The sequence below is a fragment of the Meriones unguiculatus genome, chromosome 9 (genome assembly GCF_030254825.1).
Source record: "Meriones unguiculatus strain TT.TT164.6M chromosome 9, Bangor_MerUng_6.1, whole genome shotgun sequence".
Classification (NCBI taxonomy): Eukaryota; Metazoa; Chordata; class Mammalia; order Rodentia; family Muridae; genus Meriones; species Meriones unguiculatus.
The window spans coordinates 50,031,049-50,048,276 of record NC_083357.1 but is presented as its reverse complement, the minus strand read 5'-3'; the positions used below and the strand labels follow the sequence as shown (position 1 = coordinate 50,048,276).

Sequence of the window (17,228 nt, the reverse complement as noted above, 5' to 3'; positions counted from 1 at the left end):
CGTCCTCCGCGGGGACCCTCCGCCCCGGGCAGGGGCCTCGCGCGGGAGCCCCGCCGGGCGCTTTCACAGCGGAGCCGCGAGAGGGCGGCACGAGGGTCTTTTGTTCCTCGTCCACACCTCCATCGTCGGCGGATGTCATGGTGCCGGGTTCCCGAGCCGGGGAGACCCGAGAGCCGCACCTCGCCCTGGCGGCGCTCGGCGGGACTGCCACCGCTGCTGCTGCTGGGTTGTATCGAACTAGTTGGTGATGGACCAAGCGGCTCTATAATGTGTGAAAATACATGACTTTTGACCGGGCATGGTGGCACAAGCCTTTAATCCCAGCCCTGGCAGGCAGACGCAGGCAGATCTCTGAGTTGCAGGCCAGCCTGGTTTACGCAGTGAGTTCCTGGACAGCCAAAACTACACAGAGAAACCCTATCTGGAAAAACAAAGGAAATATGTCTTTCTTTTGAGACAATGTTTCACACTCTAGGGTAGCCTGTCCTGGAACTAGTGATCTTTCTTCGGTCTCTGCCTCTGGAGTTTTTGGGGGTAAGCATTTCAGCACTGCTTTATTGGTTTAGGTAGAGATACGATTTCACAACCAACAAAACCCCACACTGTGAGGCACATGCATGAAGTACCAGCATTAACAGATGGAGGTAGCAGTATCAGTTCAAGACCAGCCCAGGATACAGGACACTCCCAAAACAAACAAAAAGGCAGCTGGTTGGAAGTCTATAGAGACAGCTCAGATTAAGAATGCTTCCTGTTCTTAGCGACTACCAGGATTTGTGCCGGTCAGTGGCAGTTTTCAGGTACCAACAGCTTCAGTTCCAGGAGATCCAGTACCCTCATCTGGCTTACCTACACACATGGTTGTGTGCATACATACAAATGTACAACCATCCAGAAATTTTTCAACATTTTGTTTTGGTCTTTGAGACAGGTTTTCTCTGTGTAGTCTTGGTTGTCCTGGACTCACTTTGTAGACGAGGCTGGCCTTGAACTCACAAAGATCTGCCTGCCTCAGCCTTCCAGAGTGCTGGGATTACAGGCAAGCGCCGCTTTGCCCAGCTTCCCAAATTTCAACATGAAAAACACCCCCCCCCCCCTTTTTTCTTTTCTGAAGTGTAAAAGCACACTTACTTAATGACAAGCATATAAAACTTCTAAGTCATGTTCCTTGTGCATGGATTGGTGGAAGAGCTGAGGAAGCCTGCATAGTACATAATGCTTACTTCATGGACATTACCAACATCATCGCCAGCACTTCATTTAACTCCTCAATGACCGAAAACAAATGTGTTAATAACATTTCAGTGACTCCTAAAGACGATCACCATCCCTTTTTCTCTTAGGCGTTTGGAAATCCAAAGCTGTAGGTACATTGAGTTGATACACAAAACCTCTTTGGACTTGGAGAGACGACATCCATATATTAGGTTTGTATCCTCTGAAGCCCCCTTTCTGCAATGCGCTGGCGTTAGCACCTGCTCAAAATTAAAAACTCCTATGTTTTCCTCAGTAATGACAAGAAAGACAGCTGCTCCTTAGTATGCTGCTGTGTGAGGGAGGACATCGGTCAGTTTGCTCGTGCAGGGGGACCAGAGTGCCACGCAGTGAATTAGAACTGCGGGAGTTTATTTGGCTGATGGTTGTAGAAGCGGGAAATCGATCAGGGAGCCACATCTGATAAGGGCCTCTTGAAGAGTAGCAATTAGTAAAGGGGTGGGCACGGAGCACTCTAGACTTATAGTGAAGCCACTCCTGCAGCAGATATTTGATGCCCAGGATTTCACCCTAAGTCCACCTAAAGCTCATGGCCCAGTCACCTCTCAGTGTCCCAAGGCCCTTTGCAATCTCAGCAGCAGATAAATTTTAGTATGGATTTTAGAGGCAGGGGCTGGAGAGATGGCTCAGAGGTCAAGAGCGCTGGCTGCCCTTCCAAAGGTCCTAGCAACCACGTGTTGACTCATAAACATCTATAGTGAGATCTGGTGCCCTCTTCTGGACTGCAGGCCCACAAGCAGGCAGAATACTGTATGAATAATGAATAGATATTTTTAAATTTTATTTATTTTCGATTATTATAATTTATTTGCCTTTTATCCCAGCTGTAGACCCCTCTCTCATCCCCTCCCAATCCTACTCTTTCTCCCTCTTCTCCTCCCATGCCCCTCACCCAGTGCACTGATAGGGGAGGTCCTCCTCTCCTTCCATCTGACCCTAGCCTATCAGGTCTCATCAGGACTGGCTGCATTGTCTTCCTCTGTGGCCTGCTATAGCTGCACTCCCCCAGAGGGAGGTGATCAAAGAGTCAGACACTGAGTTCATGTGAGAGACAGCCCCTGCTCCCCTTACTAGGGAACCAACTTGGACACTGAGCTGCCATGAGCTACATCTGAGAAGGGGTTCTAGGTTATCTCCATGAATGGTCCTTGCTTGTTGCAAAGACCCCTTGGCCCAGATTCTTTGGTTCTGTTGCTCTCCTTGTGGAGACCAGATCTTTCTATCTCCCCCTTCTTTCATAAGATTCCCTGCACTCTGCCCAAAGTTTGGCTATGAGTCTAAGCATCTGCTTTGATACCCTTCTGGGTAGAGTCTTTCAGAGGCCCTCTGTGGTAGAATCCTGTCCTGTTTTCTGTTTTCTCCCGCTTCTGATATCCATCCCCTTTCTCTTTCTGAGTGAGGACTGATCATCTTACCCAGAGTCCTCCTTCTTGCTTAGCTTCTTTAGGAGTACAGGTTTTAGTATGTTTATCTTATATGACTAATATCCACTTATAAGTAAGCATATACCATGTGCGTCTTTCTGCTTTTGGGTCATCTCATTACAGGTGATCTTTTCTAGTTCCCACCATTTGCCTGCAAATTTCATGATTTCCTTGTTAATTGCTGAGTAGTATTCCATTGTGTAAATGTACCACAATTTCTATATCCATTCCTCCATTGAGGGACATCTGGGTTGTTTCCATATTCTGGCTATTATGAATAAAGCTGCTACGAACATGGTTGAGCAAATGTCCTTGTTGTATACTTGAACGTATTTTGGATATATGCCTAGGAGTGATATAGCTGGATCTTGAGGTAGCACTATTCCTAATTGTCTGAGAAAGTGCCAGATTAATTTCCAAAGTGGTTATACAAGTTTAGATTCCAGCAATGGAGGAGGGTTCCACCTTTTCCACATCCTCTCCAGCATGTGTTGTCACTTGAGATTTTGATCTTAGCCATTCTGATGGGTGTAAAGTGAAATCTCAGGGTTGTTTTGATTTGCATTTCCCTGATGACTAAGGATGTTGAACATTTCTTTAAGTGTTTTTCTGCGATTCCATATTATTCTTCTATTGAGAATTCCCTGTTTAGCTCTGCCCCCCATTTTTTAATAGAATTACTTGATTTGTGGCTGTTTAACTTTTGAGTTCTTTATATATTCTGGATATTAGTCCTCTGTCAGATATACGGTTGGTGAAGATCTTTTCCCAGTCTGTAGGCTGTCGTTTTGTTCTGATGACAGTGTCCTTTGCTTTACAGAAGCTTTTCAGTTTCATGAGGTCCCATTTATTGATTGTTGATCAATGAATAAATCTTTTAAAAACTACGGATTTTGGAGGGAACATTCAAAGTATCAGAGTTTTGAAAATTTGGAGCAGAGTTTATCAGTGATAATTGGTATTTTCATGAATTTAATGTCAGGATTTTTTGAGCCTAGGATGATGGCACACATTTTTTTTTTTAACTTTATTTCTAGCACTCAGTAGGCAGAGGCAGGCATACTTCTGGGAGTTTGGAAGTAACCTTGTCTACATGGTGAGTTCCAGGCCCACCAGAGCTACACAAGGAGACAAAAAACAAAACAAAACCCACAAATTTTTTAAAGTCACAGAGATTCTATGAAAGTAAACTACAAGGCAGTGTGCTGTAGCTGGATTAGAGTGAACTTTCCATTAGCAGACTGACATTTAGAGTCTCTTTGAAGCTGTGTGTGGTGGTGCATGTCTGGAAAAGCACCACTCGACCCTGTGAAGCAGAGAGATTGTGAGTTTAAGGCCTACCTGGGTTTCATAGAAAAAAATTTTTTAAATGTGTAAGATCAGTTTTTACAATAAGCTCCAGGCATAATGGCACATACTTGTAACCCATAACCTTGGAGACCGAAGCAGGAAACGGAAGTCTGAGCCCAAGCCTGTGCAAAATAATGAGACATTGTCTCAAAAATAAGATGTTTTTCCTCAATAAAATATTGAAATGTTGCAAAAATTAAAAGACAGTAGGTAAGAGACAGCATAAATAAGAAGTTTGGAGATTTTGTTTACTATGCATTCCAGAAGGAGCCGACTGAGGCAATGTGAAAAAAAGAGAGTTGCTGAGAACTTTCTAGAGTGAATGAGAGATGTATTTTAGGCTGAGCACAGTGGTCCATGCCTTTAATCCCAGCACTCAGGGAGGCAGAGGCAGGAGGATCTCTGTGAGTTCGAGGCCAGCCTGGTCTACAAAGCAAGTGCAGAGCAGCCAGGGCTACACACAGAAACCCGGTCTTGAACACCCACCCCCCCAAAAAAAAAAGAAAATAAAAAAAGAATAGAGTAATTAAAAGCAAATCCCTGTTTTAAGAAAGCCAGAAACCCCAACAAATCTTTACAACTATGTCCAAATGGCAGACTATCTAAGACAGAGGAAAAGGCTCAATTTTGTTTGTTAATGATTATTTACTGTTCTTATTTTATGTACATTGGTATCCTGCCCGCTTGTATGTGTGTGTAAGGGTGTCTGATCCCCTGGAATTACAGGCAGTTGTGAGCTGCCAGTTGTGAGCTGCCATCTGGGTGTTGGGAATTGAATCCAGGTCCTCTGAAAGAAGAGCCAGTGCTCTTAACCACTGAGCCACCCCTTCAGCACCTAAAAAGAAACTTTTTAAAATAAGTTCATTTTTCTCAGGTTCTTGTCTGTCCCTTGATGTCTGTGAGGAATTAGATGCAGGTCCTGACTTTATGGAACAAAATCCACTACCTGCTTTAAAGTAAAAACAGCAGTTTTTGCTTTGAACTTATGCACACTGTCCTGTAGACTTTGAATCATCTCTAAATGACTTCCAATATCCAATACAATATAAATGCTATGAAAACAGTTACTATACTGTGTTGGTTAGGGAGGAACAACACGGAAAGTCTATAAATTAGGACGGGTACATTGGTTTTTCTGTTTTCCATCTGGCTTAGTCAAATCCACAGAGGAAAAAAAACAGTGGCTATCAAGGGCTAGTTGCACTCCCGTGAGCCTGAGCTTTAATCAAGATCCAAAATAGGATTCAGGAAGAGATGGTAAACAAAATAATGTGAATAAGCACTTAACTCGAGGAGTGTTAAGATGACCCCTATCAAAATAAAGCATGCTGGTAATTATTGATTCAGTTTAATATCAGTGGATGACAAAAGACACTAGTCATTGGATAGAAATGTTCATAATGGATGGGTCACGCTGATACTACCTGGGTCAGTTCTATTTTATTGCCACTCAGCTCTAAGTTTATTTATTTTTCTCCAATTCTTTGAAAGTAGATCTAGGCCAGGCATGGTGCTGTACACCTTTGCTCCCAGCATTTGGGAGGTACGTGTAGGAGGATCTCACTGAGTTCGAGGCCGGCATGGTCTATATAGTGAGTTCCAAGCAGTCAGCCCTGCACACCCTTCCTCCTAACTCAACAGACCAAATTTAACCACGGTGACCTCTGACTTGGCGAAAAACATGGACAAATTCCAGAAACCAAGCCTTTTGGGGGCCATTATTCACCCTACTAAAGCTAGTTAGTGAGACGTGAGATCCACTTAAAGATATATTTTAAAGTACCATCTTATATCATTAGAATAACTATTTTATATTCTGTGTGTGTGTGTGTGTGTGTTGAGGGGGCCACTGACACAACAAAGCAAGCATTCCATTCCACGCATGTCCTGGTTGGTGAAAGAATGAGTTTTCCTGGGTTACTTACAGTCTGACACATTGGTACCATCAGGAAGTTCTACCTGGCAGCTCTGCCTTTAGCACCACTGGAGAATCCCCACCCAGCTAGGGTGAGGATCTGTTCTCCTTTGTGTCTCCTGAGCCACAGACTGCCCCATCCTCAGGAGAGAATTCCAGTAGTCTGTAGCACACGGTTATAACAGCTGCTCCAGTCCAGTCAGGTTATTTCCAATTGCAGGAAACAGTTACACTACAGAGAAACGTTGGACACATGCACAGTCAGGTGACACCGTCATTGTATGAACATCATAGAGTCCACTTAACCCTACAATGGGTGAGGGTCTGGAGGGAGCATAACCCTACACTGGGAGAGGGCCTGGAGAGAGAGCTTAACCCTACAATTGGGAGAGGGTCTGGAGAGAGAGAGCTTAACCCTACAATTGGGAGAGGGCCTGGAGAGAGAGAGCTTAACCCTACAATTGGGAGAGGGCCTGGAGAGAGAGAGCTTAACCCTACAATTGGGAGAGGGCCTGGAGAGAGCTCCGTGGTTAACAGCACATACTGCCCTTTCAGAGGACCTGAATTCAGCTCCCAATAACCACATCTAATTATGTCGGGAAGTTTACAAATACTTGTAACTTCAGCTCCAGGGAATCCAATACACTCTTCTGGTCTCAGTACCCACACTCACATGGATGTATCCAAAACACCCCTTCTCCAAATATATACCTAATTAAAATAAAAACCTACACTGTGTAATTCAACCACCTCACGAGGACTCCATTTTAATTATTTATGCGAATTTTTTGAGACAAGGGTTCATGTAGCACAGTGTGGCATCAAAGTCATTATGTACCTGAACTTCTAATCCTCTTTTTCTATATCCCAAATGCTGGGATCACAGGCATGAACCACTGTGCCAGGCTAAGGACTCTTGATAGAGGCACCAGTAAAGGAGAGATACATGTGGTAGCTGCAATACTGGACACGGTTTTACAGTAAGCTTTGGTTTGTTTATTTGTTTGTTTGTTTGTTTGTAAGGGTGTTGTTATAAACAATGATGAAAATCCCAACTGTTCTGTTTTACCAATAAAGACTCAGGAGCCAGATGCTTGGATAAAAACCTGTTAGCTCAGAGAGGCAGAGAAAGCACCAAGCTGACCTTTCTTCTCAGCTCAGCTCTGGATGGAAAAAACCCAGAAGGCTCACTAATATAACTGACAGCCCAGGAGGAAAAGGCCAAAAAACCCAAGGCTGAAGGCTTGCTAGTTCAAAGCCCAAAAAGCCAGAGAGCTGAAGAGCTGAAACCTAAGCTAAAGCCAGAGCTTGAGCTAAAATCCTGCCTTCTCCACGCTGTCTTAAACACCCCTCAACTCTAAGTCCCTCCTACTCTTTCATCCCTGTCAGCTGGTCTCTTGCTCCCCCTCTTGACCTAGGGTTAACTTTATTAGATCCTGTATACAGAAAGCTTTTGGATTAAAGGTATGTGTTAAGGCTCAACTAAGCCAAACAATAAACAGGGTTTTACAGTTCACAATTTTGGGGTTCACAATGGGATCAAATATCCTGCAACAGAAGGGGGGGGGTCTTACCATGTAGCTCTTGCTGGTATTAGAGCACTTGTCTAGCTTTTGTGAGGCCGTTTGTTCAAGTCTCAGCCCTGTAAGAAAATGAAAAGTAAAACCAAATAACAAAGTTTATCTCTTAAAACAGAGCATAGGGCCTGATGTGACGGTTTCGCCTATAAAGGAGCTGTCCATCTAATCTAGGAACTCAAGTTCAGTCCCTGGCACCTACACGGTAGAAGGGGAGAATCAGCTCCAAGTTATCCTTTGACTTCCATAGATGTTCTGTGTGCGCAAACATACACTAAATAAGTAAATAAATGTCGTGAAAAAATAAGTTTAAAACAAAGCCTATAGTGCAGTAAATATCTGAAAAGATAACATTGTTATCCTTTGTTGTTATCCTTGTCAAGTGCTGTGGTGGTTTGAACAGGGATGGTTCCCATAGACTCTATGCTTGAATGCTTGACCTATAGAGCGTGGCACTATTCGGATGTGTGGGCTTGTTACTCTTCCCTCCATCTTCAAAGGATGAGCTTTGATGTCTCCTGTGCCAAGCTATGCCCACTGTGGCACACGGTCTCTCCTGATGCCTGGGGATCGAGGTGTCCAACTCTCAGTTCAGTTAAATGTCTTCCTTTGAAAGAGCTGCCGTGGTTGTACCGGCAGTCTGCTTCTGAGTTGCCTAGTAACCTGTGATGTCATCACGTGTTCGCCTGCCAGGTGTGTGGCAGGTGCACCTGGCAGAAGTGGTTCAGCTACACAGGAGATAGAAAGGACCAGCCTGCCTCTTTGTCTCTCTCTTGCTCTCTCTGCTTTCGTTTCTCAGTGGGGCACCCCTCCCCGTTCTCTGTCCCTCTGTCTCTGTCTCGCTCCCCTCGTGGCTCTCCCTCTTACACTTCCCTTACCCCGACTAAGTACATTTCATATGATAGCTGTTGCGTGCATGATATCATTTTAAAATGTATTGGAACAGTGGTCATGGTGTCTTTTGACAGCAATAAAACCCCAACTAAATGAGTATTATGTACTGTACACCATTTTATAGGTTGTACTTGTCGGTGAATGGCGGTGCAGAAGGTTTTTATATCAGGAGCACTACAAAAGCACGGGTTATACAGCTGTAGTGGGTAAAACAGCCGGAAGTTTAGACAGCTGTGGGGGTAATACAGCTGTGAGGGTTACACAGCTCGGGGATCACACAGCTCTGAGGGAAATACAGCTATGGAGTCATTGGTGACTGAGCATTTCCAGCTTCATTATAATCTTAGCGTCTGTACTGTATATGAACTCAGAGTCTGCCGCTGATCGAAATCTGGTTCTGGGTGGCTAGAGAGATAGCTCAACGATGAAGAGCACTGCTGCTCTTGCAGAAGACCCACGTGGTGGCTCACTATCTTCTGAAACTCTAGTCTTGGCAGATCTAATGTCCTCTTCTGCCTCCATGGGCACAGCAAGCATGATGCACAGACACGCATGTAAACAAAACACCCCCACACACAAAGGAAAACATCCTTACATGTTCTGATTTACACACACATATTTATTTGTATAAACATGTGTATGTGTGTAAGTCGTAAAATAACAAATTTTGGTGTGGATGTAGAGAAACTGGAACTCTTGTGCATTGATGGTAAGAATGTAAATGGGGCATCCTCTGTGAAAACCAGCATAGTTACTTTTTTTGAAATTTTTTCCTTTTATCGAAAACATAATATATGCTCACATAATATATCCAGATTATGATTTCCCCTCCCTCTGCTCCTCACTCTTTGCACATTCAGGAGTCCCATAAAGAACACTACCTGGAAGCTCTGTGTAGATGACCTGGCGCAGACCAATGCAGGACCTGTGTATGCTGCCTCAGACTCTGCGAGCTCACACGTTGCTGGAGCCAGCCGGGCAGAGTCGAACGGTTCTTGAGTCGGGAGTGAGCATCAATATTAATAAAATAAACACACAGCACACAGGAAACTTTTTAAAGGTCCAGACTCGACAGCCACAGCAAAAGGCAGGCTGCTGCAGCAAGCAGTGCCAGCAGCAAGTCTCCCATCTCTGCCTGCCTCCTCTGCCTCCAGCCTTCTGACCACTTTATTTTTGAGTAGTTACTTTTTGTCAGTAAAACATCTCAGAACAATAGGTTAATTTGTACAAGGAGCCTGAGGAAGAGGTGTGACCCTCACAAGCTATCCCACCTGCTGTCACAAACAAAAGATGGACTTGCAAGTTCTCCTCTGCCATTAGTAAAGGCCTCCTAAAAGCCATCTCTCCACCGAGATTTAAATATCAAAGCAGGCTGCTGGAGTCACTCACGGCTCCTGACAACACATCGTAGGTATTCTTCAACACATTAAAAATAAAATTAAGACAGGCATGGTGGCACAGGCCTGGAAACCCAGCAGATCTCTGTGAGTTCAAGGCTAGCCTGGTCTACAAAGTAAGTCCAAGACAGCCAAGGCTACACAGAGAAACCCTGTCTCAAAAACAAAAAATCAATCAATAAAAAGGATTAAAAGGCCTGGCCTGCTGGCACATAGTTTTAATCCCAACACTCAGCAGTCAGAGGCAGTCGGAGCTCTAAGTTCAAGGCCAGCCAGATGTACAGAGTGATTCCAGGACAGCCAGGGCTACAAAGAGAAACAGTATTGAAAACAAACAAACAAACAAACAATGCAATTAAATTTTTTTTTTCATATGATCTGGCAATTTCTCTGCTGTCTACATAGCAAAAAGAAGTGACAGGAGAGGCCCAAAGAGGTATCTTTACGTATGTATTCACTGTAGCTTTTTTCATATTAGGTGGATAAATCAATCCACAAAATGTGGTATACAACGGATCAATATATTCGCCCATTAAAAAAAAGAAGGGCTTTCTGACCCTGTTACAACGTGGTGAAACTTGAAGAAGCTACATTAAAAGAAACGTGGATCACAAGAGGACGCAGGGTAGGGTTTCATCTTGTACTATGTTTGAAGTACTCCTACTCAAAAAGACAGAAAGTAGAATGGTTGTTGCCTGGAGGAAGGAAACAGTGTAAATAGACAGAAATCCCGAGGAAGGATGAGTGGAGACAAAGAGTGACAAAATCAAGACAGGAGCGATGTGGAAAACAACAAGCAAAGTGCTGATAATAGGACTTGACTTCATAATCAAGTGAGTTACAGTCACCAATTAAAAGCAATAGACTGGCATCCGATCGCGAGGTCCTCGGCACGAGGTCCCCGTCACAAGGTCCCCGGGCTCAGCTGCTGGAGAAGCTTGAAGGCAGCACCTCACTCATTCCTTGCGTTGACAAGCCTTCATATTAAAAAGTACACACAGGAATTTAGTACGGCACCTCCCACCCTGTTAGGAAAAGCAGAACTGGAAACAGCCATTTCTGGTTCAACCTGTTTGGAACTTCGGAGAGAAAGGCTGCTCCCTACGCCTAGTCAGCCCAGGAGACCGTGCTCAGGGAACGGAAGCTCATTTGTGTCCTTCTGGAACAGGGAACAAATACTGAGTTCAGAAACTACTTTACCTCTCTGGATTTCTGTTGTTCTCCTTCACTATTATTTCAACCAGAGATACGAGGAGTTGAACAGGATACTCAGGCAGAGAGAGGAGGAGAGGAGCTAGGATTAGGTAATAAAGGTGTCAGATTTCCAAGATGGCTTCTCTGTCTTCCTACTGACAAGAGATAAAAGCCCAGCACCTTAAAACAAGGGCTCTGTAGGCCTTTGTTTCCTACTAGGACCAGCTCAAGGAGTTCAAAGCTTGTTCAGCAAATGTCACAGCACAGTTCTGGGCCAATCGCCTACTTGAGCTTTCTTCAAATTGACCAACCCTGAGACATTAAAGCCCCAGGCCTTGACTTTTTTTTTTTTTTCTTTTCAAGTCCTTCCTGCCCCTACCTTGTGGTGTCCATCTGCCACCCCCGTCTCCATTGTTCCCCCACTCCGTGTCCGTCTTCTCTGGTGGATACCCCACAACAGCTCCAGACCCTTCTTCCCCAACCATCTCACAGTTGCTGAGGATACAGACTACCACACTTAGCCCAATTTGCACCTTAAAAAAAAAAAAAAGACTTATTAGGTATACAGTGTTCATGCAGGCCAGAAGGGAGCACTAAATCTCATTATCTGACAGTCTGACATGTGGTTGCTGGGAATTGAACTCAGGACCTTTGGAGGAACAGCCAGTACTCTTAACCTCGGCGCCATCTCTTCATTTTGCACCTTTCTAAGAAATGCCAGCCTGTTGTATGTATAGAACGCTCCCTTTCTTTTTCTTATTTAGTTGTCAGTACCTTTCAGCTCTAACCATTTTATTTGTTTTTTTTGATATTAGGGATTCTCTATGTAGTCCAGGTCAGCCTGGAACTTAGAGATCGTATGTTGTGCCAGATTTGCAAGACCCCAAAAGACCGCCTGGAATCGAATCTGTTGCAAAGCACACGAGGATCTTTTTATTACAAGCTAGCTTGGGCTCATACCCTCACACCAGAGTGGTTAGAGGGAAATGCCTTGTGCTCAGATTAGGCAGGTGATTTAAAGAGTCCAGTCCCTTCCAGCACGCCCAAAGCAGGGGGATTCCTGCTCAACAAGGGTCTATTGGTTGAAACACAAAAGGGGATGTTGCATTTTGAATTGATTGGTTATAGGAAGCCCCCCCCAAACCATTAATGGTCTGGCTTCCATTTTTGGCTGTCCTAGGGGAGAGGGACCAGTTTCCTAGCAACCGTATCTCTAGTGGGCAGGAAAAGAATGCAGTAAGGCTGGTTCCTCTCCTCAGGGCCTTAAGGCTAGTTCTTCCCCATAGGTGGCTGGACATGTCTCCACCTGGCTGGCCTTTGTTCAGGCTTGTGCTAAAAACTTTTAATTCTTGGGTCTCTCACCTCCTGCCTCTGCCTCCCAAGTGTTAGGATTAAAGACGTGCACCACCACATCTAGCTTAGTTTGAATCATTTTAAGTTTTTGGTTTATCTCATGAACATCCTGGATCTTTTCTTTTGCACTCATAATGGGGGTTAGCAATGTTTCAAACTAATTTTTACTGCATTTAAATATCTTGTTTGTAGCTAGTACTTATAATAGCAGACTTTGGGAGGTGGAGACAGAAGGCTATTAGTTAAAAATGGCTTCTCTAGTAATATTCATCGTCTTTCCTTGAGTCTTAGTGGAAAAGCATTGTGATACTCAGCTGTAGTCTCTCTCTCTGGGGAACCAAGATAGGGGTAAACTCAACTACCCAACAGATGGCTTCATGGAACCAGCCCTACAACCACAAAGCAGATGATTCTTGGAATCAGCCCTGGAAGTATTCTATAAACAGCTAAGGACCAAGCTTCAGTCAACCTTGTATAAACCCTAGTCCCTGGTGAGGCAGGGTAGGTACTTTCCATAGCATCTTGGCCTCTTTCTGCCTAAGTGAATACATTTTTCTGCTTATGCTCTCTTGGTACAAATGCTCATAGCCTTGATTATGGCCTCCGTTTCCACCTGACAGTAAATATATTATAAAGTAACAACAGAAAAAAATTCCCAAATGTACAGACATGTGGGGAAATCTGAGTACAAGAAGCATTCAGAACTCCAAATCGATATTACCAATAAAGAGCCCCTTTATACTGGAAGGTAGTGTCACCACCAGACTGGACCACTCTGTGGGTAGAAAGAAAAGTTTACTTGGGGAATCCAGCTGTAGGGCTGTGTCTCAGAGGGCAGAGAACAGAGGACCATGGGAAAAGCCTTGTCAGTTTTAAGAGGACAGGTAACAGGAGGAGAGGTGAGGGACAGAACAGCCTGGGAGTTAGTGCTGTTTGGGTTATCAGGAGCTAAAAGCCCTTGCCTGACCATCGGGGGTGGATGAGGGAGGTAGTAGTTTTCCTGGTAAGCTGAAATTTACTATTGGAGATTCCTGAGGAATATGGAGCTTAGGTTTTGCTTATCCAACAACAATCCTATTTACCCTGTCAGAGTCCTTCTGTTCAAGCCATTATCACCAATACTGCTATATTGCACACACAGACACACACATGTGCGCACACACACACACACACACACACACACACTAGCACCACCACTCCAATCCTTGCTCAGGACCTAACACATATTACATAGTTAAAATGTTAAGAATACAACGTAAGGGGCAGGAGAGATTATTCAGTGGTTAAAAGTACTTGTTCTTACTGAGGATCCGAATGAGATTCCAAGTACCCATATAGCCACAAACAACAGTTTGTAGCTTCAGTTTCAGGGGTCTGCTGCCCTCTTCTGGCCTCTGAGAGCACTGTCTGCACATAGTGCACAGACATACATGAAGGCAAAATGCTCATCCACACAGAATAAAAATAAATAAATACATAAATATTTTAATGACAAAGACAGATATATTAGAATTTGATCTGATTTTATAGCAAAACTTCTAGAATCCAGGAAAGCACAGAATTATGTATCTTAAGTCCTGAATAGAAACAACTGCCAAACAAGATTACAATGTCCAAGATTACTTTGGTTGGTTGGTTTGGTTTTTTTGTTTTTCCCTTTTTGAAGCAAAGTCTTACTATGCAGTCTTGGCTGACCTGGAACTTATTGGTCTTGAACCACAGCCTCTGTTTTCTGAGTGCTGGAATCACAAGCGTGTGCCACTAGACCCAGCCAAAAAAGCAACCTTTCAATATTGATGGAGGCACAAAAATCAAGATAAGCAGACAGGAAGCACTTCATGACTACAAGTCAGCATTGCAGGGGAACCTAAAGAGATCTCAGAGTAGATGAAGCAAGATGCAAACCCAAAAGTACAGGAAAGAGTAAGTTTCACAAGAGGAATAAATGAACCAGTGAGAATTAGGAAGGAATCAGACATGTTCAGCTCAGTAAATCCCTAAGACGAATAAGAGAGAAAGAAAAGAAACAAACATTACTCAAGCTAACCAGGGCGGGAGTGGAGGAAAGAACCTGACAAAATTACAGGAATCAGCAAATTCCTCTCAATAATAATCCTAGGTGCAAATTGTCTTCATTGTTCAACTAAAAGATATAGTTTAGCTGAATTAAAAACCAAAAGACCGCCCGGTGTCACAGCACACGTCTTCAATCCCAGCACTTGGGAACCAGGGGCAGGTGGATCTCTGAGTCTGAGGCTAGCTCACAACTGTCTGTAACTCTAGCAGGCAAAAACACCAGATGAGTTTCGGCATGTTCACGGTGGTACGGCCATAGCAGGCAAAGCACCCATGCACATGAAAACAAACTGAAAGTGAAAGATGGAAAATGACATATTAGAAAATGGAATCTAAGCCCAACGGTGGCACATGACAGTAATCCCAGGGTTATGCCCAGTGGGCCAACCCCAAAAGACCAGGAATAAATAGACGCCACTGTAAATAATGATGTTTTTAAATTGTGTATGGATTCGAACATGGGATGCAAACCTCCTGTGGAAACAGGAGAGGAATGCAGCCTGAGGTCTAGGGGTACAGAGTTTCTAAAGGGAAAAAGTGCAAGCAGGGACTTACATGCTTTGGCATTACATGATTGGGTAAGGGAAATTGACTTTTGAAATGATTGGTCCTCTTTAGCCAAGACTACAAATAGTTCTGGCTTGGTCCTCTGGGCTGCTTTCCTAGCAACTGTACAATTAGTGGGCAGGAGAGATCGCAGTGAGGCTAGTTCTTGCCCTCAGGGCATTAAGGCTGGACATATCTCCACTTGGCTGGCCTTGGTTCAGGCTTCTGCTCTAAACTTTAAAATAACAGCCACTGATTTTTAATCCTTTAGTCTCTCACCAGCACTCGGGGAGGCAGAGGCAGGTGGATCTCTGAGAGTTCCAGGACAGCCTGGTCTTCAGAGCAAGTCCAGGACAGCCAGGGCTACACAGAGAAACCCTGTCTCGAAAAAAAACCAAAACCAAACAAACAAACAAACAAAAAAAGTCTAAAATCAAGCTTGAGTACCTATAGTCATATTTGAAGGTAGTTTATTTTTGTTAGTTATTGTAGTTATTCTCATGGGCTCATGCTCAGGCTTGGTGGCGAGTACACTTCGTCACTGAGCAATCTTGCTGACCCTGAAAGCAAATTCAAGCTCAAAGTAGTCAACTGACAAGGTTACATATCCATCAAGAAAATAATATTGTAGCGTCTTTCCTTTCTGCTGCCGCCATGCCATCCGGACGGAGGAAGGCCCGAAACTTCGGGGCCACGTAAGCCACGGTCTGGGTCACAGCCACGTCGGTAACCATCGCAAACACCCAGGAGGCCGCAGGAATGCTGGGGGCGTGCGTCACCACAGGATCAACTTTGACAAATATCATCCAGGTGACTTTGGGAAAGTTGGTATGAGGCATCATCACTTCAGCCTGGATAAACTGCGGACACGGGTCAATGCCGAAAAAAAACAAGACTGGGGCTGCTCCCACCCTGATGCTTGCGATCCCGCTCCTACAAAGCTCTGGGGAAGGACGAGCTACCCAAGCAGCCGGTCATCGGTCATCGTGAAGGCCAAATTCTTCCGCAGAAGAGCTGAAGAGAAGATTAAGGGTGTTGGAGGTGCCTGTGTTCTGGTGGTTTAAAGCCACCCGGGGAGGTTAATTAAATGCTAACATTTTCCATGTGGAAAAAAAAAAAAAGAAAATATTATTGCAATATATATGTATATACATATATATATCAACTATTGATGTATTCAGTTTTGTTCATAAAACAAAACCAATCCATATAAAGAGACAGACAATAGGCCAATAGGCCTTGGAGATGGCTCAGCAGTGGTTAAGAGTACTTGCTGCTCTCCCAGATGGCGAGCGTTCAGCCCGGAGCCCCCAGCCAGATGGTAAGTGCCTCTAATTTCAAGCGCAGGGAAGGCGAAGTTTTCTCCTGACTCTTCAGGCACTGCACTGAGAGGCACACCCTCCCCGTGTACATGTAAAAATAAAACAGAGCTTTCACTGTTAGAAAGGGGGCAGGTAAGCCCAGCTATGAAAATAATGGGTGGCTCCAACATCTTATTCTCTTCAGCAGATAGATCATGCATACAAAACCATCAAGAAAGAAGGGCCAGCAAGGTGTCTCGGTGTGCAGAGGTGAAGCCTAATCGCTTGAGTTCAGCCCTCAGGAGCCACACGGTAGGCGAGACTGACGCTCACAAGTTGTCCTCTCGTCTTCACAAGAGCCAGGAGACGTGTGCACACACACATCACACACCACACACACACACACACACACACACACCACACATACAAACACACATCACACACACATCACACACACACACACACACACACATCCCACACATACAAACACACATCACACACACACACACATCCCACACATACAAACACATCACACACATCCCACACATACAAACACATCACACACACACACACACACACCACACATACAAACACACATCACACACACACACACACACCACACATACAAACACACACATACACACACACCACACATACAAACACTCATCACACACACACACATCCCACACATACAAACACACATCACACACACACACATACACATCCCACACATACAAACACACACACACACACATCCCACACATACAAACACACACACACACATCCCACACATACAAACACACATCACTCACACACACACCCCCCACACACCATTCAAAAATTTTCAAAAGAATTCAGAGTTGAAAACACTATTATATACCAAAAGACAGCAACAGACACTTATAGAATATTCCACCCAACACTTG

The 17,228-nt window shown here is 44.3% G+C and overlaps 1 protein-coding gene across 1 annotated transcript; it reads left to right on the top strand.

Annotated features, from left to right (window-relative positions):
• Positions 1-137: 137 nt before the first annotated feature.
• Positions 138-16,065, top strand: LOC132656212 (large ribosomal subunit protein uL15-like). Its single transcript, XM_060390628.1, has 2 exons — positions 138-244; positions 15,633-16,065. Exons 1-2 carry the CDS (start codon positions 138-140, stop codon positions 16,063-16,065), a joined length of 540 nt encoding a protein of 179 aa, XP_060246611.1.
• Positions 16,066-17,228: the final 1,163 nt, after the last annotated feature.